At 33.5% G+C, this 27,712-nt stretch overlaps 2 protein-coding genes across 4 annotated transcripts in view; one reads left to right on the top strand and one right to left on the bottom strand.

Annotated features, from left to right (window-relative positions):
* LOC113501857 (trypsin-3-like) overlaps positions 1–12,513 on the bottom strand; it is a 39,023-nt gene extending 26,510 nt beyond the window's left edge. The window contains exon 1 of the mRNA XM_026883153.1: positions 12,508–12,513. Coding sequence (XP_026738954.1) covers positions 12,508–12,513 — 6 coding nt within the window. The remainder of the gene's footprint in view (positions 1–12,507) is intronic.
* Positions 1–27,712, top strand: part of LOC113508509 (probable serine/threonine-protein kinase nek3) — a 128,267-nt gene that overhangs the window by 18,324 nt on the left and 82,231 nt on the right. For 2 of the 3 annotated variants that reach the window (XM_026891585.1, XM_026891588.1), the window contains exon 2: positions 18,413–18,443. The gene's annotated coding sequence lies outside the window, so the exon portion shown is untranslated. Of the gene's footprint in view, positions 1–18,286; positions 18,444–27,712 lie in introns of those variants that run through there. The other variant, XM_026891586.1, reaches the window with a different exon arrangement.

The following is a 27,712-nucleotide window of genomic DNA, read 5'->3' as shown; positions in this document are numbered from 1 at the left end:
AATATTCTAACTAGTTCTACCATCCAGTGTAGGCAATGTATAGGCAATTGCAAATGTAAACGAACAGGTTTCGCTCAGGATTAATTCTCTGTATCTATGTCAAGATCAAGGAGTTAAAACGAGTTTGTTAGTCACAGCACTATGTTTGTTTATCGACGTCAGTGACCCACAAAAAAAGGGGGAAAATGCAGGTTGTATATCAAATGCGCCTACTGAATAATGTGTATTATTTTACATAAGATTCTGTGGAAAAGTAGAAAATGATAATAAGGAAAATTAACGGTGTATTTTATGTATGTATCTAGCGTTATTCTAATATAGGTACACATGCACAGGTATATGTTACGAGTTATATTGCAGCAATATAAAATAATTGAAATGTCAAAACGTCTCAAACTTAAATTAAATCTCGTTATAAAATACAAAAACCATATTCCACGAGACGGTATCGGAATAACTTACAAATTGCGTCCAATTTGTACAGCGGATAACACAAAATAATGGTGGAATCGATAGTCGATACCTAGTAAAGTTCGAAGTTAATCTCGAGTCGAGATTACTGGGAGCCAGCGGGCTATCTGGTACATAGACTACATAGTCTGTCCATTCCGTTACTTAACAACTTCGACCTGACTCACCCCACAGACTACAAAAATGTAGAAGGAACAATGCATTCACAGATTGGAATGGAAAAGACGATTGCATAATATTTAGAATATGTAATGCATATTTTATTGTGATTGTCGTAACGGTGTATTTTTCGAATTGATATAAATATACAATTTTTGTGAGACAAAATTTATATTAATTTATATTCTTGAGTGAAAATCACGAATTGGAAAACGGCAGCTCAATGGACTAATGACATAAAAAAGCACTCAGGCTGGGTGCAGAAGGCAGAGGATGGGCTAATGTGGTGAAGCTTGGGGAATGCAGTCCAGCAGTGGACCTCGATAGGTTGAATTCATTGATGTATTATTTATATTTTAATAATTGAGTATTTTTATATACTCACCTCAAGAGTCAAGAGTCCTGCCATCATCTCTTAAAATGAGACAGGTGCACGTAGAACAGCACGCTGCACGGCGCAGAGTGGTGTGTCTCTGTCCAAATTCCTTGCAAATCCACATTATTCTTACTTAAAGGAAAAAAAATCGGAGAGCCCCGGGACTCTGATAAGAGCGAAAGCGATATGGCGTTCTACACTTCGCATATTGGCGTCTCTTGTCCATAACGGTCACAATCCTCCTTCAAGAGTTAGCAAGCGCACTGGTCTGTGGTTCACCCCTACAGTTTTATAAAGCCAGAACAAAATGAGGCAGAAGCACCTCGGCTAAAACTTTTAAATTTGATGAACAGCAAGTTTAATACTTTAATATTGTGAGAATATTTTTCACTCGATGCACTTTTGTTCGTTGATGTAACGGTTTATGAGTTTGCCTCGTGCTCGAAGGTACTTATAACAGATTAACTGTAGAAGAAAACACGTTCTGTCTTAGTAACACTTTAGTATAAGTAGATGTAGGATCATTTATTTTTTTACGATTGAAATTGAATTAAAACACGAGAGTGGAATGTTTGAGGAAATCATGTTGAAAAAAAAACAACTTCATTTTTAGAACGATTGTATCGCAATTTAATATTATTGAAATGTTCAATCTTATAACTAATACTTAGGTAATAAACAAACACTATAGTAGTGTTATACCTGTATTTTTCTGAAAATAACATATTTATAAAAATATCTACAACACAAATAATATCGAAAACTTTTTACTCAAACTCGTATCTTCAACTTTATGGACAGCTCTGAGTAAGCCACTGTGTCAATAGAACAAATTATGTATGTTTATTGGTCAATAAACCTGACGGAAAACAATATTAAAAGAGGTTTTATTAAATTATTTTTTGTATACCGAGCGAAACATTCCTACTGTAATATCGAGAACCGAGAAAATGCAATTCAGAAATTTCAACTTTGAAATAATAATAGTCCTTTATAAGGCGAGGTGCATACTAACATTTTTATTCACTTTATATTTTAAATGTAATTTCATCAAATATTTCGAATGCTTTATTTCATGGGACATAGTTGCAAATAATTCTTCGCTGACAGAAAAAGTAAGGCTTTTTGCTTAAAAATTAAATCTTGTCTTCTAGTGTTTCAAAGTGTTTTTTGTCTGAAAGAAGAGCGATATAGCCTACAAACATAGTATACTGGTAGGCACCAATAATAAAAAGGGGAGTGACGAAACTTACACCACAATAATGGCGACATACAACTTTACATTGGCACTACAGTGTGTACATAGCCTTACAAACAACTCCATACGGATACGAATAGTAATTCAGACCCTCTTGTGTATAACTCGGAATGCAATATTTTCAACATTCCGTGTTCATACGACACGTCAACAAGAACTTTGATTGTAACTGCAATAGAGTACCATCCAGTTAAATAAATAACTGTGTACGGGAGACCTCCGAAAATGAAGTTTTCCAACTATATTGCACCGATTCCAGACTTACTTTTTATACAAGGGATTCAAAGTGAACCAGAAAATTAATATAGAGTTCTGGATGAAATTTTTGTTTTTTTTTGATATTCCAATTGAGGCTTCCTTTGCTTTGGTCTTAATAAATGTTGATGTTAATTGAGGTTTCAAATTATACTGCTCGCATAAAATTTGGTCAGAAAAAACGATGATTTGGTTTTCAGTTACAGATCAAACAATTTTTTCTCATAAATACAAATGACAAATTTTAGAACTTTGTTAGGTACTGTTAACTTTTAAAAAAAAATCAGTATTTCTCACAGAATACACAAAACCGCTTTAATACTCATTTAAATTTAACATTAACAAAACATCATTATACATTCCTTAAAAAAAATATTATCTTAATGATACCTCCAAAACCCATTATCAGAGGCGCTCTCAAGATTATAAATGCGTACGAGTCACATGCGCAGGCGCACGCGACGCGTCCAGTTCCGGACTCGCTACTTTCACATGAAAGCGACAAACGCTTCACGGAACACGCTTGTAGGGAATTTCATCCGATGCTCATCTGTTAAATATCACATAGGCAAAAATTAATTATTAAAAATTGCATATAATTTAAGAAATACATATAATATAATGTATATTATATTTGAAATTTTATTGGCTATAATGTTATGTGTAAGCTAAATTCAATAAAATATAAACGATGACGGTTTTATTAAGAACATCCTTAGTTTAACGAATGTATGTATTATATGCCACCTTATAAATTTTTGAGTGAGGAAATAGTAAAATTAATAAAATTCAAATAAATATTATTATTATACGACTCTACCAGACATAATATACGAGTATGTCACGTAACAAACTAGTAAAAAAATAATATCGACAAAAAACTTGCTTCAAACGATGTCCATACAAAGACAACTCAAAAATACATTGCACTATTAAACATATTCTTAAGCTACTAGCAAAATAGACCGCAGAGCGTTTTAAATTTTGCGACGGGAAAAGATACATGCAAAGTCACTAAAGAGGCTTCCTCTCCGATGGACTTGAGCGATATTTATATGAAATAAATTGTTTAGTAGAATATTGAATGCAATCAAGCCGGCAGACAGCGGACGGACGACGACTCTCACCGAATCAATATTCAGTGCAGGATGCGAGCATGTTGTGTAAGACTTGAGGTTGATTTAAGGAAAAATATTGTCCATACATAGCGTGTGGTGACCCTGTTCAACGGAAAGTTTAAATATCGTTTTTGGTAATAAATTGATGCTGTGGTAGTAGTGTAGTAAGTAATTTTTCAATTATGAGGACATTTTTCCACATTTTTTAGGCTTCCTTATATATATACGTGTAATTGACGTTTCTGCATCAAGCTAAATGAAGACAGCATGTTGCATAGCCCGCTCATCATATGTGCCTGTTTTTGTCATGTTGCCATTATCTTCTGTTTATTTCAATCAAAAAATAGTTCCTTTTCCAGAAATCTGACACTTAGGTAAAGCAGAAAATCACAAATTACATAAAATATTAAATACTTCATAATCAAGATATATCAAATTTATATTGAAGCTCTTTAAATTAGCATATCTCCTTAGCCATAATGATATATTATGTAAATAAGCATAATAATATGCTTTCCAATCTAGTTGGTATTAAATAAGGGGTTTACACACCACTTAAGGAATCCAGCCAGTGAGTTGCAGAAATAAATTAAGATAAATATTCTAGAGCTAATACAATAAAGATCTTTAATACGCAATCGTTACGTGAGTGTGATGTGTGCAACCTGAACAATCGCTATTAACTCATAATATACTTATTTGCTGAAGAAGCTATTACGAAGGAACATTTTCCTTCAACAATACCTAGATAAAGACATTTGACTCAACTATTGTTGGATTTTAAACAAACTGTGCAATGCTCACAAAGATTTTTCATCGTAAATGTTGAGTTTATTGTCAGTTGCCTAATGACATTTTGACTCAACCGTTTTTAATCTTAAAGATATTTACTTGATTACTTACTTGAACAATATTAAACAAAAAGTGTTTTTATGAAATATCTAACAAATAAAAAATTGTAATAAACAACACATTAAATCTAACTTACGAACAATTAACAATGCATGCTTAATACCTAAATTTCAAACGTTGCTCTCGAGCTCTACAACAACACTCAAGCATCGTTTACCTATAAACCCATATATGTATATCTATGTAGGCATGTTATTTTAGTTTAGAAATGTGTCCATTGCACGCGACCCGCCAGCGGCCAGCGAGCGCAAGTTAATCCACAATGAGAACTTCCAAGCCCCATGACACAAACTTGGTCTATAGTTTTCCCTCGCGACTCTACAACGATCTATTATCAAGTAATAGTGATTAAAAATTGTCCTTACCTAGAAAAATACTATTTTGCTTTATGAAACTTACTGATCGAATAAGTACAAGTAAATTTTAAACAGTATCTGAAAAATATATTATAATTAATTTTAATAAATTGAACCTTAGCTTAGTAATTCCACTATACATGAAAATGTGTGGCGAAAAAAGGATTCAAACTATCAAACACCTTGCTTACTAAATTTACAATTATACTTTTTTAAGTATTTTAAGTGTAGAAAAATATACTTCTTTTAAATGATTAGATAAAGGGTTCTGTCTGCTGGCGTATTTTGTAACGTTCCATTGGTCTCTGTAGGTATAAATTCATTTTATTTTTGATTGTGTATTTATCAGCATCACAAACTCCTAAGGTTTGAGAGTGAAGTACCCCACACCACACAGCCTATCTTCAGTGTTCTCTAACATATTTGGTCCAAACTCCGAAGTGATTATCTCGGGTGGTTACACTGTAAGGAGGCAAGTCTTAGTTGTCCGATGTCCGGGCACTGGCGAAGCACGGTAATTATAGACCAGCTCTTTGGCACGTCACGTAGAAACAGATAGGAGCCAACTGGATTTGAATTAGATATGTTTTCGGAAGTTCAATTTGACGATTAACTATGGGTTCCTTATAAGTAATTAAAAGAGAGATATTTTGTTTGAACTTTTACTGCTTTAATAAAACAATTAAGGCTCGATTTTATCACAACGAAAGGTCAAATTACATGACAGGGCATCAAAACGACTCACTCTATTAAGTATAATAAATAAAAACATATTGAAGTCAGGCCTTAGCACTTTTTATCTCTCCCACGAAATAAACCTTCATCATCATAAATATTTGTGAATCTTCATTTTTTCTTTTCTCATACTTTACACCTTTCCTAAACAAATAAGTAACATCTTATTCTAACAAGTTTGTTAATCACGTTAACGTTCTCAACCATGTTTGATGGGAATTCAGGGAAGACATTTCTCGCTAATAACAGTTAGTGTTCACTGTTCACATCTGAGCCACTAACTGCTACACCAAGAAACTTCGTGCATTTGTGACATCTGCAATCTCGAAATTTTCTTAAGGTGACCACAATTATGGAACTTTGGGAACTATTTTGTTAATTTTAGACTAAAGGTACACTCTTCATTCTCTAAGACATTACATACAATAACACTATGTCTACCAAAATAAGGAAAGAAAAGAAATAGAAGAAAATGTGACCACTAGTATATAGTTGAAACAACAAAATATTAATCTTTAATATAGGATATTCTGACAACGGCTCTACCATAATGAACTTAATCGTTTGCAAGACAAAATCGCTAATGAAAAACTTATTTAACTCCATATCTTAAGTCTCGATCAAAACAAAAAGCAAGTTGGGAGCGTCGCGAGACTCCAGTGCGTCGTGAGACCTAATCAGCCGCTTTCAAAGTGCACTCGACGTCCGTACGAGCTCTTAGCTAGATGTTTCTGCCTCGTAACCAACTTGATTAAAACTGGCAGCCGGGACGTAGCAAACTGGCCACTTATTTCAACAAACCACCCCTTTTAGCAGCTGCAACACGTCTATTAAGTTTCGTTTTCGTATTAGCTATGTTTGGAGCGTTTAATTTTTTCTTTCTTTGTTTAATGTTTGCTTGGGGAGTAATAGTCTGCTATATGTAAACAGCTCACCTTTCATGTTTTCGTTGTATTTTCTTAAGAGTTCAATGTCGCTAAAGACTGATGACTTCTACTGCCTCTTGTTAGTTATGAGCTACTTCTAAGTAGCTCATAACTAATTACATACTAATTACATAAGTTAATTGACTATTGTTTAAACATTGGAAGGATTAGCAAACACAATTAGCTCTGGAAGTACCTGTCTCAATCCTGCTAGACCACCTAATCGAGTATATCTTTACCTAAAATGTAAATAATTTCGTCCTTGAGATTTGCACTTATCCAAATTTGAAAGTAAACATTATTTGGAATTAGTATTTTAATATGATTAATAAATCCGGTAATTTCGTCCTATCAAAAAATACTCATAACATTTCCAAATATCATTAAACTATCAATTCAATAAAATATCATTATAGAAAAGGATATTAATGTTTTATCACTCATAACTTACTTTAATGCTTTTCAATATTCATTAACACATTATTTCCAATCACATAGTCTAGGAGTCATGCTGTATAATTTTATTGTTTCAAATAATTACGAAATAAATGTCATTTTTGAAAGTTGTCGGATCAATCTAAGTTTTTTATGCGTATTATAATAGTAACTGGCAGATTTATGGCATCTGTAAACTAAGTATAAATACTCGATCAATCATTATTCAATCATTGTGTCTACTTTCTCTTGTTAATGTTCACAGTATAATATAAATAGGCACACGCCATTTAGTATAATAAAAATAATATAATTATTAACATTTTGTCCTCATTTGAAAACTACATCCGTTGGCTATTACAGAACATGATCATAGTTTAGATTCAATTTAATACTTAGTTTTAGCCATATCGGCTTCTATTTTATTGAATTGTTTGTTAAAAATAGGTTTCATGTTATGTACCAAAGTAAATTAACCAGTATAATAAGACAAAATAAGTTCTAAATCAATGTCTAATGGTCACTTCCTTTTACATACATACTTACTACTGTCAGTTAACCTTGAAGTTCTAGTACTACGAAGCTTCATATTGTCTAATCACAAACTTTTGCCGCTCCTTGACCTCAAAGGGTTATTATTCAGACCTTTGTAAAGATAATATAGAAGCATTTACGTACGCCACACTTATCGTTTTTTACGTCTATTATCGCACATTATGATTGACAATAATATGCCTATTTACGTTTTAAGTACAGCAATTGTGTAGTCATTGGAGGCAATAGCGGCTAATAAAAGGCAGGATTCATTAAAATGGGCTGTACGCAATAGTGAAACAAATTGTCAGCCTCTTGAGACGGTGATTGACGCAACGTAAAATAATATCTTTATAAAAAGTTGTCAATGACGGCAAACTGTGAATGAAGGTGACAAGTTTAAGCAAGTGTTAGAATGGTTCTTGTTTCCAAATTCTGAAAATCCTATTGTTCGGTTGTGGAGCAGTACTAGTCTAAAATAATCATTTCCGGTAAGTTCATACTTTAATGGTTATTTACATACCATAGCTCATGAACACAGGACGTTTAACTTTTATAAATGTATAAAAAAGTACCTTGGCTCCTGTACTTTTTACACTACTTTATATTCTTGTTCAAACATCCTGTAGACTAAAACCCGTTAACTACTGTCCTCTGTGTTACTAAGTCAAACGTCAAGGAATATTCCAAAGCATTATACAATAATTGCGATGGTGATTACTCGGTACTGATGCAAATATCGGCAATGACACTTGCGTAACCATGGTACTTGATAGTTGCATAGTAAAACGAATCGATCTAGATCGCTCGCTCTAGTGGAAAAGAGTTCAACGCACGCAACTACGCCTCTGCGTCTGCGCACGCATCGTGACTCACAATTAGCTTTCGTATCAACATTCCTTGAGAATTTGTGTGCGATATCAATTTTGTTTGCTTATAATATTCGCCCATTATAACAACACAATGCATGAAATATTTTTAACTTTAATTTTTAAGATGATGAAAATAGTTTGATACGATAGTACTAATAATTTTTATTTTGTTCTAGGATTTCTTTTTCATTATCATTCAATCATTTATGGATTAAAACTCTTACGAATTGAACTACGTCTAATACAGTTTTTTTTAAGTAATGATTTATTCTAAATAGGTACTTTGTAGACGTACCTGTTCGAAAAATGTGTGTAGCTTAGCCATTATCATGGCAATTTACGAGTATAGTATCTTTACAAAATGGTCATAATATGTTCCCAGAATACATTTAGCACTAAAATGGTCTTGATACTACTTAACAATATGACAATCACGTACACATGCATTAAAAATACTAGAAGCCGACCACATATGACGTAACCGGAATTAAACGGTCTCGTAATCTAAACGATCAATAAATACGTTAGATAAATAGTGTCACTTGCAGCTCTCTCCGATTAGTGGACGCTGCTCCGCAACGAGTCCGCTTTCTTCCGCACTGGGGCTGTGATACGAATATACTCATATGTACCCAGATATGTTATGGGTTTTATAGTGTGACTTTTAAATAATGTGAAAATTACATTGATGGTTACCTTAATTAAATGCTTGATATAGCACAAGAGCGTTTTGTTTCCGTTCAAAATATAACTGTGAGTGAGAAATCCACTTTGAATTAGCATTTGAAATATTATTTCATGTACTTATTTTAACAAGATTACTTAGTTCTCACCTCGAAATAACAATCCACTTAAAATTCCAACTGACTCTACATAATTTCATAAGTCAAACTAAATTAAACTTTGAGCTAAATTTAAACAATCATGAAGTAATCTTAGGCATTTATTTATAGATCAAAACTATTATTTATTTAAGTCTAAAAACATGGAACTGTGAATCATCAGTAATAGTCCTAAGTGGTGCAAATTGCTCTACAATATTCGAGAACATTATTTACTAGAATTGCACAATATTCTGTTCAATTTTCAAGTCTTAAATATAGTGTGTAAGTGTTAAACTTAACAGCTTTAGGTTTTAAAGTAATTTAGCGTGTTTAGAAGCGAAGATAATGGAAGCCGACCACAAGGTAGAGTGGGTTAAAACTCAGCTTATTTTATATCTAGGTCACATTTGGTTACGTTAAGTGTGGGCAAAAAGGCCTTTTCCTAACACAATGTGAAATTCGACGAAAATGTAAGGTAAAGTGGGACCGGTCGCGTTGGAGAACTTATGGAGAGCCTATGTCCAGCAGTGGACTGCTATAGGCTGCTGCTGAGATGATGATGATGATGATGATGAAAGTGGGACTATCATCAGAATAAATAAAAAGAGAGCAGGTATTTGGAAAGGTTTAAATTGCGATATACCCTCTGAAAGTATTTCTATTTCTTACAATTTACAACAACAACTAATATATCAAAATGGATTACGTCGTAGCTAATACAGGCTGAACACGAAATTTATGATTCTAAGTAGGTAACGAAAACCTATTAAAATTATTTTACAATACTTAATACTGTCTAATTGGTAAATTAATTAACTTCTAGAACGTTCATTTCACAGTATTCAATTAATTTCATAAAATACGAGTCTTAACATATGTGAAGCATATTAATAATACAATTTACATTAAGTGAATGTAACATTACATTAAGAATCTTAAACAAGTAGAAAATATTAAATAATAAAACATTACATTAATTATTATTACACTTTTGTTAGGGAAATAGAAAGCGGATCTTGTAATTTCGCTTTTATTTTTAGAAAAAATTGCGGACTGGCTGTGAAAACGTAAGTGTTATAGTTTTAACTGCAGTGTTTAGTGGTTTGGTAATAACACGTGAAAGAATTTAAAACACAAATGTGTGTGCAAAGTCTTGTCTGTAATATTATACGTGATAGCTTGTTACAAATTCCGGATAATATGCCTGTGTATGTTATTGCAAGTAGGTCAACTTCAATATCCTGTAAATTTTCTGACATGATTTCATTTAGGGAAAGAATTGAACTGCACAATGAACAATAGGACCCCTAAAGTGTGACAGAAATCGTTAAAAAAACATGAACAATTTTTTGACGTATGATCAAATTCAGTTGTCAATTTATAGACAGTCCTTTGTAGATTGTGTTTTGATGTTCTTGATGCATTGAGCCACTAACATATGTGCTCGTTTTGTGCCGTAAATGAACAATATGATTCCGTCAATATACGTTAAGACAACAATTACAATGACTATACGCCATTCCTTTTTTATAACAAGGCACATAATTGGACCAAACAAAGCCTGATCGCTCTATAATTATAATAGGCTTACCCAATACACATTAGCACCTCAAAAGTACCAATTAAAAATACGGAAGAAACGCGGAACCACAAAAATAGTACACTACATGTATCCAGAGACCGGTTGCTAAATATTTGTGAAGCAAAAAGTGATTTACGGGCGTGAGTTCATGTCACGAGCTACAGAGCATTAGGCAACGAACTTATTTGACTTGACACCGCTTCCTCGACCACGAACAATTAATTTAATTTATAATACTATTTGTTAATAGACACGTTAAGTGTGGACCCTTTGTGCTTGGTAATGACTGTCGGGTTACATTATTTGTTTTTGTTCGCTGTCAAAATCAATGTAATGTGGTGCAGTTGTTTTGTTTCCGTGTGGTGCGTTCATTGTGATATGATAATTACTATGTGTTTATTTGTATAGGCGTGGTTGGTATTCTTTATCCCAATTTTTTTTACCCTTAGAATGTAACGATTTCGAAGGGCACAGTTATATCCTTAATTTGTATTCTTGCTACTCCCAACAATGTCTTCTCTGTTTATCTCTTAATGACATTAGACTTGTTTTAAGCAGTAGCGCGGCTGTCAGTGGCGAATGAAAAATGAATAACAGTTGTAAAGAAGTTAGTCACGATGTTTATTTTTTATTAAACTCGCTCCAACTTCGCATAATTTATGATAGTTCAGTCGCTTCTATAAAACGTAACTTACAAAAATATCGTTTTGTTTTCGGTAAGCGAAACCGAAACGCAAAAGATCACCGAGTTTTAATTGCGTAAGTTCAAAAAAATATTTTCGGGTCTCACTTAGAGGCTGAAACTTCTGGGCCATTTATTTACAAATGAACATTAAAACAAACTTTTTGTAAGGAAGCGGTTGCAAAAATTTAGAGTCACGCACAAAAACAATTTATCATAGTGATTGTTGTCGGCATCTGGGCTCAGGAATAAATCGCGGAGTTTTAACATTAGCGCGTCGCGGTCCTCGTTGGCCGGTTTTAACGGCCAGGTAATAATTCCAATCTGCACCGTCCCGACGGCCGAACAACTTCAAAACGGCCAAACTTCAACACATTATCTTTTAATTTGGACCTCAACAGACAAATAAGATGTTACCGAAAGGAATTTCATTGAAACAGTTGAAACTTCGGTCGAGACAGAATAATTGACGCGAGAGATTGTCGCCCTCCATAGCTGTTTCTAAAGCAATGAGATACGAATTTCTCATTAAAATTTTCAGACTGGAAGTCGGATTCTCAGTGCTCCATTCAATTCCGCCTTTTGAAACTAAATCACAAGTTTTAACGAATTACTTTGACAATAAGACAGTGGATATAAAATTGGGATCAAATCATTATTGGGGTCATTATTGACTAGGCAATTATCGGTAACTTACTACTTTGATGAGTTCTTAAAAATATATAGACATATGATTCATTGTACTCTATACATGTTCAAAGTCTAAAAAGAAGTTACCTTATTAACTGCAATTACAATCAACTAATTAAATGGCTCTCGAAATAATTATATATTATTTCTACTGCAATGAGAAACAACGTCTTTCAAATTTCACAAAGCGTCCGACGCTCTTGAAATATCGGTGAGCAAATGTTCCCACAGCCTGACTCTCTTAAGAAAATCTATAAAATTTTATCTTCCTACTCGTGCTGATTACATTTCTTTTTATTCTTTTGCTACCTATCTAACTTACCTTCATTTTGGGAATTGAGTAATTTATAATACGATTTATAGACACACAGTAATTTAGCTTAACAATTTAATCCTGTTATGAACCGAATTACATCGTAATATGCACTTTTACGTCTACATTGAACATTCTTAATCCTTATGGTTCTTGATCCGGACATTATTTCTAAATGCACAATTAAACAAGCTGCAGCTCAAATCAATGAGCTACCGCAACTAAAATACAGTTAGCGTGAAGAAGTCGCGCCTTACGTTGTGACTCGTCTCTGGTTTGTTTACGGCGTCGCGTCGCCGCGCGCCCGCCGTCAGGTGAATCTTTCGTTTTCATCTCAACTTGTATTATGCTAATCACCCTCACTTTACGAATAGAATGAAATTTAATTTCTCCACGAAGTCTGCCCGTTTAGAAGTTTCTTTTTCTCTTCAAATAGGCACTCGGTGATTAATTTTTGGAACTCATTCTCAGTTTCATTGAATGAAACAAGTTTAATTAACAAGTTCGGTGTCGGGACTTCGCATAAGTATTATATCACTTTGAGTTTTGCTATGTCCCGAGTAAAACTGAGCCCTCGTTTACAAATATTTGATGTAGAAGACTAAAGTTTCGTCTGAAATAAGTGGATAGGGATAATATAATATTCTACAAATAGTACTTTGATGCCTTCTTATACTTGGATAAGTTTTGATACTTGTACGAAAGAGTTAAGTTACCTTTTAGCTTCTGCAAACTAAATGAAAGGTGAATGTTTTAGAAATAACTCATTGTTTATGCCTTATTGTGCTGTATAAATTATAAACTGTTTAAAGTTAATTTTTAGATAAGTGAAATTGTCAGTACACTTGATTATTTCGACCTTTTAGGACTGGCTGTTTCGATTCTGATAATTATCTTTTAATTTTCGAAGTAGATTTCAGGAAGGAAATAAAATGAAAAAGACGAAAACCTAAAAAATACTTTAGAAAAAGCCCTTATTTATAAGCCGGAACTATGAAATTACAAAATAATATCTTTAAAATTACAAATCAATGGAATTGTACAAGAATTCACAGCCGTGTGATCGTGAATCATTGCCTTAATTATTCTTTTGTTACGTTTTTTTTTTTAATTGACGGCTAATATTAATACAATTAGGTCATGCAATATGTACAATTATTACTAACAAAAGCAAAAAATAACGCTAAATGTTATTACTAAGTGTCGCGGTTCAGCGCATAACGTTTCCATTTATTACAGTGAAGGATTTGTTATACTAGTAATTGAATTCTATTGTGTCAAGTATCCTGTTTTTAATTGAAGCGGTTGAAAAAAATGTGGAAATAATATAAGTTTGTTTACACGGATCTAGAAATGTAAATTGTGTGGTCTATTTCCACATAGATACTAAGCTACAAAATATTTGTGGTTTATATTTTTTTAAACGACTCACGCGCTAAGTTATTTCTATTCTTGTATGGCGGGAGATTTTAAGCTTTCAAGTCACACGTACAATTACAACTATTATCAAAACAAGCATTAATGGATCACATAAACGCTTGTGTGTTCTACACTGGTACAGAAATGGGAGAACTCAACTACTCGGCTATCTATGCAGTCAAATTACAATACTGAACAAATAATAAATTACTGTCCTTTTTCTATTGTGAGGCAACGCTAGGTCTCTTATCTTGCAGAAAATAAGTAATCAACAATTACAACGCAAGTATAATTCTATTTTCGGACTCAAATTTAATTACACACTTTTTTTTTCTTTAACTGTCTTTTAACCATTAAGAAAAAAAATACAATGGTCTCATTTGTAATTGCCAAGATTCAAACGTGCAACCATATGCATACAAATCCGGTCATCGAGTATTGTATATTATGTAGGTGTGATATAATACCGTAAAGATGTTTTCTATAGGATTACGTATACGAGAGAGTTAGCTCTACAAAGTTTGTTTCCTAGTGAAATCTGAATCCGATGCTTCTTAAGCTCATGTTACATTTGCGAATGTTATGTTACATATGACATGTTTATTTAAGACTGTTTGCTGAATTTCTTTTATTAAAACAAGCATAATCAAAACGCTGGCATCTCTTGCTTTTAAGATAGGTAAACGTTCTGAAACCAATCCATATTTCAGAAACCAAATTACATCTGGAACCGGCATTACTAGCGTTGACCATTGGTAGTCGTAACGATTATGAGACAGTGATAGCTATTGAAAGACTTTACGATTCGTCTTTCGAAATCATCGTAGAGTTTTAGTAATACTTTTTTTTATACACACACAAAAAAAGTGTAACCGAAATAGACAGACCTCAATACAACATCCTCCTTGAGCGTCCATCCACAAGAACCTAATATTTCACAAATAAATAAGGACTTAACGCTTTATCTTCATAACTTATAAGCAACTTTCTCAAAAACAAACCTATATAGTGTGGTATACTGGTATACCAGCGCAGCAGGTTTCCGCTGGTGACGTCACTCGCGACAGGGTCAATCACCACTCTCTCCGTGACCTCTGACTCGAAACATAACCTGAGCATCTTATTATATAACTATTACGTAGTAATACATAACTTTGATAATACGGAAAGAAAGATATATTTATTTAATATATAAAGTAATAACATTTGAAACTGTATAGGTATAAAAATGATGTTGTGAATTCTGTTTTTTTTTCATTTTACACAACTGCTTTAAATATTTAGTTTCAAAAGCCTGAAAATGATTCACAATTGAGCACAGGCCTCTTCCCTATAGAGAAGTATTTAACATTGGTCACCATCTTTGATTTGAGTTTCCTCATAACGCTTTCTTTAACTATTTGTCAGTCTTATCTAAGATAAATAATGAAAAATGTAACTTTGAACTAAAAAGCAGTAAATAAGGAACAAACGCTTTTTATACAAAAGAGAAAGTGTTATCAAATTGGTGTTTGGACTACTAATCTGATTAAACCTTTGACACCGATGGAAATGCGTGATAATTATAATTCTACTAATTTGTGACGAAATCTTTGCGTGACTTTCTTTTCTATTACGTTCGTGCGTCAATTTCGATTGTAGTAAAGTCATCTACTCTGGTAATCTTTTATTCTAGTGCCTTTACCAATGAAACATTGAAAGCCAAAAAAATAATAAAAAAATCCGAAACAAAACACTATACTTCCTTTTTTACCTCTCCTTCATAAAAAGCGCGTTTTGGAATTTAAATAAATCGGTTCAAGAACAATTTCCGATAATTTTGACAGTCATTGAATCCCCTTAGACCCTTTAAAACTTTTGTCAAAGACATCCTGCTTGACTTTAATTTCAAACAAAGCGTGATAACTTCTGTTTAAAATAATTTTATTAACAAACTTTATTTTATTTGCACATCATAATTTAATTTTGTGTTTACATTGCACAACTTCTTGCATTGTTTCGATTCAAGGTTCCTTCCTTTACTTAAAATTATTATAATTAATAAATTATTTGCCAAATATTATTATTCTGGATACTGGACATTTTTTACAAACTAGTGCCTTGTAAAAGTGTTCAAAAACAACTTTTATGGAAACAAAATATATAAATATAATTTGCAAAAATAAACTTAACGGAAAAATCAACGAATCATCCTTATAATTTACTTACATTTCTGGAAATCAATATAACTTTAAACCCTATCTTATTTTTAGGCAAATCCTCAAAGAAATCTTTCTACGATTCTCTATATTAGGCCACTTGAACCCCGACCCAGTGTGGGTTGGGTTCAAATACCAGTAAAATAATACATCACCAATATCAAAAACAAAAACTATACCAAATACCCAACAAGTTCTAAATAATGATAATATATTAACCAGTCTAACAAAATAAGGTGTGTTAGCTTCGCCACAGAGCGGTGTTGCAACCGATCCAATTCCTTTAATAATTACTAGGGACCACATTAAAATGTCTCCATTATCCTCAACACGTAAATTATTTACCTTCTGACACAGTAATTGAGTGCTAAACGATTAATAAAGATTGGCAAAATATAGCTCAAAGTTCTGTTAATGTGTATTTCACATTTTATTATTGAAAACGACTTATAATTGGCATTATGTCTAATCTAAAAAAATCTTTTTTCTCATAGAAATACGGTTTTTTATCACTGCTATTGGAAAAACCATTTACCGCGATTAATTTTGGTAATAGTAATTAATATTATCTTATTTCAAATAAAACAAAACAAATGAAATATTATTTTCTAATATAAATTATCCCGCATAAAAAAGCGGATCGTAATCCGATTTTAATCGCATCAACACAATAAATTGATAAGGCTGAACACAAAAGGATTTTAACAATGTCTATTAAAATTTCAACGTAATCGGTTTAAGGCGATTAACGAAAAACCTTTAAAGAAATTTATTTATCTATCATCCCTCAAAGGTATTAAAAGGTTTCTTTAAACCTTCAAAAAAAGATTTTCAAAGCTCCCTAAGGGTTACCAAAAATTCAAGAGGGATTTCAAGAACGTGATTTGTATTTCAAATTAAAATATTCAATTTTATAGTCATCGATTTAATCCTATAATCTTCTGCTTATTCGATTTGCCAATTAATGTTATCCAATTATCGAAGATTATTAATATGGTGTTTACTATCGTAACTACTTAAACAAACTTTAAGTAGTCGATAAATAGAAGATATCAAATATTTACAAACCTATGTTTGATGCCGGCCAATTAGACATCATAACATGACCATTTACCGTTTTATGGACCACTGACTATTCATAAATAATTATTGGGTCTGAGTTTCTAAATCCTTAAGTCTTCGAAAAAATATAAATATTATAACTCGGATACCTTTTTAAAAACATTTAGACTGCTCGTATAACTGAATGGCTTCTAGTTAATCACGCATTGGACAACCATTTGTGTAATCCAATGTGATCCCCGCGACAACAAGGATTTATTTTTTAGAGCGGGAGTTGTTTTATAAAAAGTATTAAAAAAAGCGATTTTTTTAATGGAGTTTACAATGAAATCACGAATATATAACCTGTAATATTCATAATATGGCTTTAGATAGCATTGATCATTTATACCTGTCCAAAAAATAAAAGTATACATTACCAACTAAACTTCAAATTCATCTACGTCATTCGTCTACAAAGTGAAACACTTCTCATGATCACTACTAGAAAACAGAGATATCTTTAAACAAACAATCACATACCTTTCCCTTGATTACACAATACCGTTGTATCACTCTCATCTTTACAAGTTAATCGGTAAAGTCACAAGGGGCCTCGGGCTATCAGCTCAGCAGAATATCAACTTTCCCTGTGTCAGCTAGTGTACTGGCGAATACAACATAAGTTCTGTACTCTTACTGTAAAGTTTTAAAACAGAACTGTTTTTTGTAGGAAAGAGATGCTGCTCTACAAAAATCATAATTTATCTCGTTTTCCTAATGATAACAATCATCATTCCCCTGCCCTTATCCCAATTATTTTATTTGGGGTCGGCGCAACATGTCATCTTCTTCCATACCTTCCTATCGGCCGTCATCTCACAAGAAACACACTTTACAGCCATATCGTCTTTCACACAATCCATCCATCGTTTCTTTGGTCGTCCTCTTCCCCTATATCCATCCACATCCATGCTTAACGCCTTCCTTACCACATGATTTTCATTCCTCCGCATAACATGCCCATACCTTGACAGCCGGTTACCACGTAGTTTCTCTGTAACCGGTGCCACTTTCAAACTTCCCAATGATAACAATGTCACTATGAAAATGAATAGCGCTTAAAACCATATTGTTGACGTTAGATTTTTTTTAATACATTCTATGCTTCACTCAATACTTAAACTTCCATGAGAAATAGTTTTTTTCATGAAAATATCAATTTAAAAACTAATTGAAAAATCATTTTGTTTCAGATAGTCCAAAGTGCCATTCACAGTTTATTTGGTAAGTAAAGTACATAATTATTTGTAGCCTAAGTCTATTCTTCAAACGTTCAAAGCTTCCAAAACCTATAAAAGTGCAATAAACACGAGCTGTGTGTTCACAAGACACCACACAAAGCTATTAAAAACATTTGCTTCTGTTCTGTTTATCGGCAACCTGCCCACGCGCCGACCAATCCTAAAACCGAGAATTTAAACCGTTCGAGATACAAAACCAACATTCAGTGAATTTCTGTGGACATAATTAATGTCTGCAGGTGTCCCAGTTAGAACTAACGTGTATTATTTAATTTGGCACGAGCTACATCGGAAACTATCGACCCTCCGGCGCCGTCGGCCTGCGGAAATCAAACTAATCGATTTTCATTTCGCCGACAGGAAATTAAATCCTTTGAGAGTCGTTCTCGATAACGGATTTCAGCTAAGCACGACACGTGTTCGGCCATTTGAGCACTGGATAACGGTTTTTTTTTTACATTAACCCCGTCTCAACGAGTCTATTATTGCACGGCACTCGTTTAAGCTCCCGTAGAATTGGATTTCATAAATGATTCCGTTAATTTGAGTTTTAATGGCTGCAGTGAACTATATTTTTTCGTTTTGTTAAGTTTTAATAAATATTTATTTTACGAACATGAATTTGTTTGCAAATGATTATTTAGTGGTGATGAAGTATTTTTGTAGCATATTGTTCTGTATATCAACTTGAAATGCAATAATTGCTGTTATAAACAAGGTATCTTTTTTAATGGTTATAATTTACGTTTCAAAAAATAATAAACGGTGGTTCATTAATAAACATTGTTGAATTGGGTTTCCGTTGCTGTAAGTATTACATCCATTTTGCGTACAAACAGTACAAAAAATGTATGCAAATGTTTACATCAGCTGTGAGCGTAAAAACAGGCGATAAATATTTATATTTCGGACTATAGTAAATAGTGCGTGAATTTGTTTAACGGATCATTTCACTTGAAACAGATCTTGGGGCCTACCGCGGCATGCACTACATCTTAAACAAGACTGTGATTTCTGTGGAAGCGAGACAGCAATATACGTCTGAATAGAGCACCATCTTGCTTCCACAATCCCAACAGTGTCACTTAAACAGATTATAGTCCTTAGTTAAAAAAGTTAATGGTAAAGTATGCCATAAATATACAGTTAAGACACTAACAGGTAGCAACATTGATGAATGAAAGCGCGTGCCCTGGTATTTTTTGCCTTAGAACTTACTTCGCCTAGACAAACAAATTGCTTTATTGATAGATCGATACTGGCTTGTATTGGAATTAAATTAAGTACATTTTAGGGTTTAAATTATAGCTACTGTTAAGTCGCTAGCTTAGCCTGGAGGTGTACTAACTAGCCTAATTGTAACGAGGTTGTAGGTTCGAAACTTGGTTCTAATTCATAATCAAATATTTTCAATAGACGCTTCAAATATCTTTGTTGCTGCAGTAGATTGGTTTTTTTATAGATCTAGTTATGATATAAAAGCAGATGGCTGATGTTCGTTGTTCTTGTTTCCTTTTTTCTTTTTACCATCGCCCCGGTACACGATGGGCCAGGAAAGAAATTTTGTTGGTTTTAGTCAGTAGTAGTCTTTTTAGATCGGAAGCTGCGCAATTAGTCAATTGACGAGTTCCCATCCGAAAACAAAGTGGTACATCTTTTTACCTAATCCAAAAGAACTAATAGTTAGGTAGTCACTTCAAATAAACCTACACTTTTTGTAAAACAGACAGTTATTATCCATCCTCTAGTCAGCATTTTCATTACGGTACACTGCTGTCAACGTTTCTAGTAAAATAATGTAATAAGTATTGTTGTCTTCATAACTAAAGATCCCTTTTCATGCTCAAAGGGAATGTCGACGCAGAAAAAAAATCTCATCAAGCAAAATTGCGATTTTTCTTTTACGGCGAAACCATACCTTCGTAAAAATGGATATCAAAGTAGAAGCTACCGTCGCGGGATTAAACTAAATACAAACGAATACTCGAAGTCCGTGTTTTGGACGGCACGTTAATTTGTGGGTCCCGGCTGTTATACATACATCTTTGACAGTCGTTATTTGTAGCCAGAAGCTTGTAAGTCTTACAACCAGTCTAACTTAGAGGTATCGTATTGCCCAGGTAACTGGGTTGAGGAGGTCAGATAGGCAGTCGCTCCTTGTTAAACACTGGTACTTAGCTGAATCCGGTTACACTGGAAGCCGACCCTAACATAGTTGGGAAAAAATTAATGTGAAGAGAATATTTTTGTCGGAATTCTAAATCATTACTATGTTTTTCTATTATAATTAGTTCACTATTAGAATTTTTCAGTTATATTATTATACAAATTCATACATTTCATGTGAAAAAGAATATACACGTTTTCGATAAGATTATGACCTAGCGGTAGGATATTGCATAAGTATTCAATTCCATTCTAATTATCAACATCTACATGATTGACTAACAAAGCTATCTAATACCGAAAATTATAACCAAACCTCAATTCAATTGTCCCTCGCAAAATGTCAACTATATTTCTCCAACTTGAATTTATGGCTGACGATATCCTTATTTCAGACAGAAAAAATAAATAAAACATTGTATTATCATGTTTAGGCCCTCATTATATGGCCAAGTTTCCTTCAGATCATTGTTTACAAAGATAATCCGGTATAAGAAGTGGGAGTATGACATGTACGTAAGAACACTTCGATTTGTCCGCGAACGCAAGGCGGCCTCCCTCGGGAAATTAAGAAACGAGATATTGCTAGTGACCACGTCCCGCATCGAATGATCGTATGTACCTATGTAGCCGGCTAGGCGACTGTTCACGTTTATTTTCAATTATTGGCCCGAATTATTTGTCATGGGATTCTACAGGCTTAGTGTGTCTGTTTTCGTTTTTGTAAGCTTTTGTTTCACTGGCTATGTTTGTTCAGATTAAATCTTGTAAGATAATTGGGATCAGTTTTTGACATCCGATTGAATTTGTTTGATCACTTAATAGAATTATGTCAGTGATAAAGATATTTCATGTTCAAGTTGATCTGTTAGAGAAGCCAAAAGATAGGCATGTGCTTACTCGATTAAGTTGAGTGTTAGTTAGTTCATGATGAAAGTCCGGTTGGTTCCGAAACAAGTCGGGCTATCCCGATAAATGCGCGTGAGCAAACCATTTTTAAGTAAATAATTTGCTGGCATCGTTTAAAATGTAGCTCTACTATTACACAAGCAGGCCTGTTAAAGTAGCTATACGGAAGGTGAATGAAATTTCCTCAAATGGTTGTGTGGTTATTGTGGTTATCAAATTGCTTAACTATTAAACAACAACATGTATTATAATATTCATTAATAATTTAACTCATTTCGAAGTAAAACAAACATCGAATTCGATCTACGCTCGGAGATTACGCCGCATGTTATTTGCCTTTTTGATTTTCATCATATTATTCAAAAATAATCCCGTATTATGACAGGCTGAAAATTTTAAATCAACATTATTCCGCCTTGTTTGCTTACTCGTACAAAACATTAAAAATACATATTCAAATAAGCACGATACAATAATATAAAAAGGTCATGTTAATATCAAAAGGATTCTAAATATTTCGTTTAAATAGGGGTGTTTTGTTAATCTTTTGAAAGCCGACGCACGTGTTAGCCGCAAGCCCAGAGAGGTAAAACATTTAATAATTATCTGTAAAAACGTTTTACATTTCTATTAAATAATGTCGGTGAAGATCTTAGCAAGGCTGTAATAATTTCGGGTTTATTAAAACCCGGCTTTGTGTTTACCAGTTCGACATTACATTATTTTTTTAATATTGGGTTGTTTTTAATGGGATCTGGCTTTACAATTACTTTCATAATTAGATCCGCCAAAGCCCCGTACTTTTTGTAAGTAGCCAGTTCCATTAGTGTATGTATTTTCATAAAGATTAATTTTAGTACATGATACTAGAACTAAATTTAAAGAGTATTAAAGAGTATAATTACCAACATGTCACCCAACGCAGTCACCGTTCAAAAAAGAAAATTTCAAACGAGAATCTCGGATATAATCGAATCTTTCTAATACCAGTACACATTTCCGCAATAACCATTTTTATTACTACACACAGCAAACTGAAAACGGTCTAACGAACGTCGCATACACTTATCAATTTTATCTGTCTGTGCATATTTCATATAATACGCGCATAATGCGTTGCATATCATTTATAATGTTGTGTTATCGCCTTTACTGCTCGCATACATCACCTAGTGAAATGTGACGCTGGCGGCGCGTCCAACTTCATTCGTTTATCATTTTTATAGCATCCAACAACCGCGCGATTGTCTAAAAAGTTTTTAGTGCTTGTTTGTTTTGAATGGTTTTACTATTTCAGTGTATGTACTCTGGTAACGATCAAACGAGTATGAATTGAAATGAGTGGCTTTTTGTGAGATGTCATTTTTATCGTTTATTCGGCCTGTTTATAAGGTTTGACAACAGTGAAGCGTTGCAATTGTTTGAATCAATTTTATGTTGTACCTAAATTCTAGTTGATTCTACTTTTCGTCTTTTTGTGCCATTTATTTATTTTAAATTAATGTCTCTAATTTGTATTACGTCTTGTGTTTGGACATGAAAGACCTTTATGAGCTACGTCTGTAGGCATTCAAGGATTTAGTAAACTAGGGACACGTCTGAAGGGTAACCCTAAATAAATTGATGGATTAAACAAAATAATGTAGGGGTAAAGCCTGTCTATGGGCATCGTCCATTGTCGACTCAGAGACTTAACCCGACCATCTGTTAATTCTCTGTACACATAGGGACGGCCGTGTCAGTATTAACTACAATTTACTGCTCTCCTGGTCACAAGATTTAAAGCAAGCTGATAGCTTGGTGGTGTAAGCCGATATTGGAGATTACTTCTGCCACACAGAGGAAGCATGCCTATCCTTGTATAACTTTATCTATTTGAAACGAAACTGTAAAATTGAACAACGTCTTGAAGCTCTTCTTATTTCCATAGACAAAACGAACTTAAAATATAAGAAGGACAATAATTTAAGGATATTTAGACTCCTTTTTTTCTTCGCCTGTACTGATTCGAATAATGAATTCCAAAACAATACAATTTAAACATGATTAAAATCCGTTCAATCTTATATACACAACAAACAAGCGTTAAAAAGGACATCTGGTAACTCACAACTACCTTCTAACTGTCCCCATTTCGTTGTAGATAAAAAGCATATAAATAATATTTTTAATAAGAACGAAATTGCTGTCGGAACAAACGGCTAAACATTAACCACCTGTTGGGCTGCAGACGAAGAAATGAAGATGCCTTATTTCATTAAAACATCCTCGTATTAAAGGAGATTGCAATTCGCCTTCACTTTAACACAGCGTTAAATGTTTACGATAAATATATGTATAGGAAGATGAATGAAATAAATACCAAGTAAAAAACAATAATGAATTTATTTCTCGTTAGATTTTTTGAAGACCTCTTTTTTCTTGGGTTCTCAATTTCCGTATCCAGAGACTTAAAAACTTGAGTTTAAGATGTCCATAAATGCGTATTGCATTGTCATTACGCTATAAGAGAAAGCGCTACGCTAGAAGAACGAGAAAGAGAAAATGACGTACGACGTTGCCGTTTCAGTATTTAGGGGACCTGACAGTTCCGCGTAGGACAAGCGTTTGTGTGATCCACGAAAGCTTGTTATGAGTCTGGTTATTTTCTTTTGCATGTAAATTGTATGTTTGTGAAACACCCCTCGACAAAAGGATTAAATTCCTTAGTGCGGGAGTAGTTGTTAAAAAATCCTTCTGAAAGAAGAGTCTTGGAAAGGAATACTATATTCCAAAGGATCAGGGCTAAATAAATTGAACATTAACAATAACTTCTTTATTCATAATTAAATAATAACTTTAACATAAGTGAAGTCGAAGGAAGCACATTACTGTCAAAGTAATGGATATGTAGCTTGTACAGAAACTGCTGTGAAATTGATTTAAATGTGACGTTTATAATTGTATCGTTTAAATTTATATTGCCATTAAAACGTACAGAATTACAATGGAACGTTTAACAAGGACGACACTACTGAATGAAGTTTATATCATTAAAGTTTATGACCTTAAATTTGTATTCATGCAGAAGATGCTTTACTAAGTTATACTTAAGAAAATCTTACTTTTTTTACTCGACCTGGGATTCAAACCCAAGCCCGCGCAAGCGACTTCTAAGGCTCTCTCTTTTCTTTGTTCAGTCGATGGATTTAGAATTAATTCTCTTACTTACTTTTTGAGGCCATAAAGAGGTCTATTTTGTTTCCTTAACAAACGTAGCTAAGGCCTGTAGTAATATAACACAAACACAAATATTTACCAAAAAACATGATTTATACAAACCAACAATGTAGAGAAATGAAAATCTCACATTACGAACCTTTATTCTTGATTTATATGTTATCATTGTTCCCTTAAATCCAAAGTCGAGGCTTCCACATCAGGCGTAAGCCAACAAAGGTTGAAAGAAGGAAAATATATTTTTAAACGTGCAGGTAGCAACCACAATGATTTATTATGTTTGAACATCCGTGTAAACGTACTTAATAATGCATTAGCGTTAAGTTGACAACGCCTTAAACGTTTGCATGGCTCAAGTTACATTAAAATAATATTATTTATTGTTTATCTACTCAAAAAAGGTGGAATTGAGTTATGTATTTCTGAGGTTATTTTTTGGACCTGTGGTCTTTAGTGTTTGCTTGTGGGTTCGTTACTTTTCGACGATTTTGAAACCTCCGAAGTTGACTTATTAAGCAGCTAGATAATACATGACGTATTAGTCCAAGTTTACTCTAATCGATAAAGTATCAAATCAGTCAGGTATATTAATTGCTTTTGCCATAAGAATGAAATATAAACAAGGATACAATGTGGTCATTTAAATAAACGGCCAAGTGCGAATCAAACTCAACTCGAAAAATAAATTACTTGCGTGTTCAAATGTTTGGGATGAGACATATTTACTTGTTAACAAACAAATTTATGACCATAACAAGCCAATATCTTAGTTTTTGGTATTTTCCGTCACAGTGGCAATTGAAGTACATCTTCTAAACTTCAACTGTTAAGGTATCGCAGTTCATGAGATACAGCCTGGTGACAGATGGACACAGACAAGCGGAGCCTCAGTAATAGGTTCCGTTTTAACCCTTTGGGTAAAGAACCCTAAAAATGAATTATTATCTTACCAAAAACAGTTTTACGTACCATATGGCTTTAATATATGCGTAAATGTGCGTGTCACGAGTCTGTCCGTCTGTAATTGAGCGGTTAACGCAAGGTTACACAAAACGCGAGTCCGAGGGTACATCTCAATACCATACGCGGTACTTCGGAAATTGCGAGTCCCAACCGAATATGGACGACGCTTTTACTGATCTTGATAAAAGCATCCAGTCAATCCTACTGATATTATAAACGCGAAAGTTCGTACGTATGGATGTGGAGGTTTGTTCCTATTTAATGCAAAAATTAAATGAACGGATTTGGACGAAACATTTTACACAGGTTTACATATAACCAGGATTAACACATACTATAGGATTGTTCTTATCTCGATTTTATGTTCCCGTGGATTCATTTTAAATTTGTAGCGGGCAGGCCCACGGACATCAGCTAGTTACAAATAAATTCCTAATTGGAGTTCTGTTTCTACTGGTATCTAGTACTTATCCTTGAGGTAGTGGAAAAAGTAGACAAAATACCATTCTACTTACAATAGTATACATCACACTAATATTTTATTGTTGGCCAAGTCGAATCGCACGACACTAAAAAAATAAAACAAAAATTTCCTTAAACCATCATTTTGAGGTTGGATTTGCATACAAGATTTACAGAAGAAAATCACATCACATGAACGGGAAAACAAAATCCGGATCCCGGAAACGGGCCAGACATTACACTACATTGAATACTGTACCAAACGACTATGTACAGAAGCCAAACATAAACAGAATGTACCGACATTTTCGTGGCTTTAAGACCTCTTTACGTCACATCATTATAATAGTGAAGGCTTAACATTTATGCACATAAAGGTATAAATACGTGCCAACGAAACGGCTGCTGACGTTTAGGGGTCTAAAATGCATGTTGTTTATTTTAGACCAACGGAGTGTCCGGGAGAGGCTATGGTACTACTACTGTACTATTTACAGAAATTGTTATATTCATTAAAATATGACGATAAATCGTGCGTATATCAATACTAACGCGTTTATCGTCGCATTTATACCTATTTACAGCCAAAATGAGTTTATTTAGCCATCCGTATAAGCCGTCCAATGTTTTCCTCTTTCTCTGCGTCAAAAACAAGTTATCGCTTGATTTTCAAGCATTATCTGAGCCTTTAAACTAAGCAGTGTGCATAGACCCTTACTGTCATTGAAGAACTTTTTCCACGCAGACAGGAGTTCTCCCTTACAAAATCAGAATAAATGCAATTATCTTGACTTACTTAGACTGTCAGAAACACTTTTACACAAATTATGCCTATCATATAAATTGTTTAATTCCACATATTATTTAGAAAACCGGTGCTGTGTGAACAAATATACTTGTATATCTGTATTACAGAAGCAATATAAACCAATCAACCCGAAGAAAATTCTAGAACGAACTGAAAACCGATATAGATCCATCATCGATTTCACAAATTGTTACACTTTAAACAAAGGGAAACGAACGTTACATAAACGTGGTAGTGATGAAAATCCTCCAATTATTCGTAACGTGCAATACACCGGTAAAAATGTATTGCTCGCAAGTGGAGTGTGACCGAACGATGAACGCCTTGAGCATTCCAACAATTAATACGGTGTAGAATGCTGGGAACTGTATTAATTGAAGATTTCATCCCTAGATGGCGTTGTGAGGCCACACACGTAGTAAGGCTTAGCCGGTTGTAAACTAATCAATCTCATTAACCTTGGCTTAAGGATTCTTTGATTTTTCTACACATTACAGGATTATCGAAGGTTTTACTAGGGATTTTTTTTTTGTGCAGGTGCTCTTAAATAGTCTTAATTATTGTACATAAATCTTTAAAATGAAATTCAGTCAACGTCACGATTCAAATATTTGGGTGTTTTAAATTCTGCTTAAGGATAAATTGATAAAACTATTATTAGCAGAAATGTGTTACCTTGTTGCAAAAAAAATATTGCCTTTTAGCTTTGTTTATTGCTTCCTTTG

Source organism: Trichoplusia ni, chromosome 2, assembly GCF_003590095.1.
Source record: "Trichoplusia ni isolate ovarian cell line Hi5 chromosome 2, tn1, whole genome shotgun sequence".
NCBI lineage: Eukaryota > Metazoa > Arthropoda > Insecta > Lepidoptera > Noctuidae > Trichoplusia > Trichoplusia ni.
The sequence above is the reverse complement of the archived record's forward strand: the minus strand, read 5'-3'. Positions and strand labels throughout refer to the sequence as shown.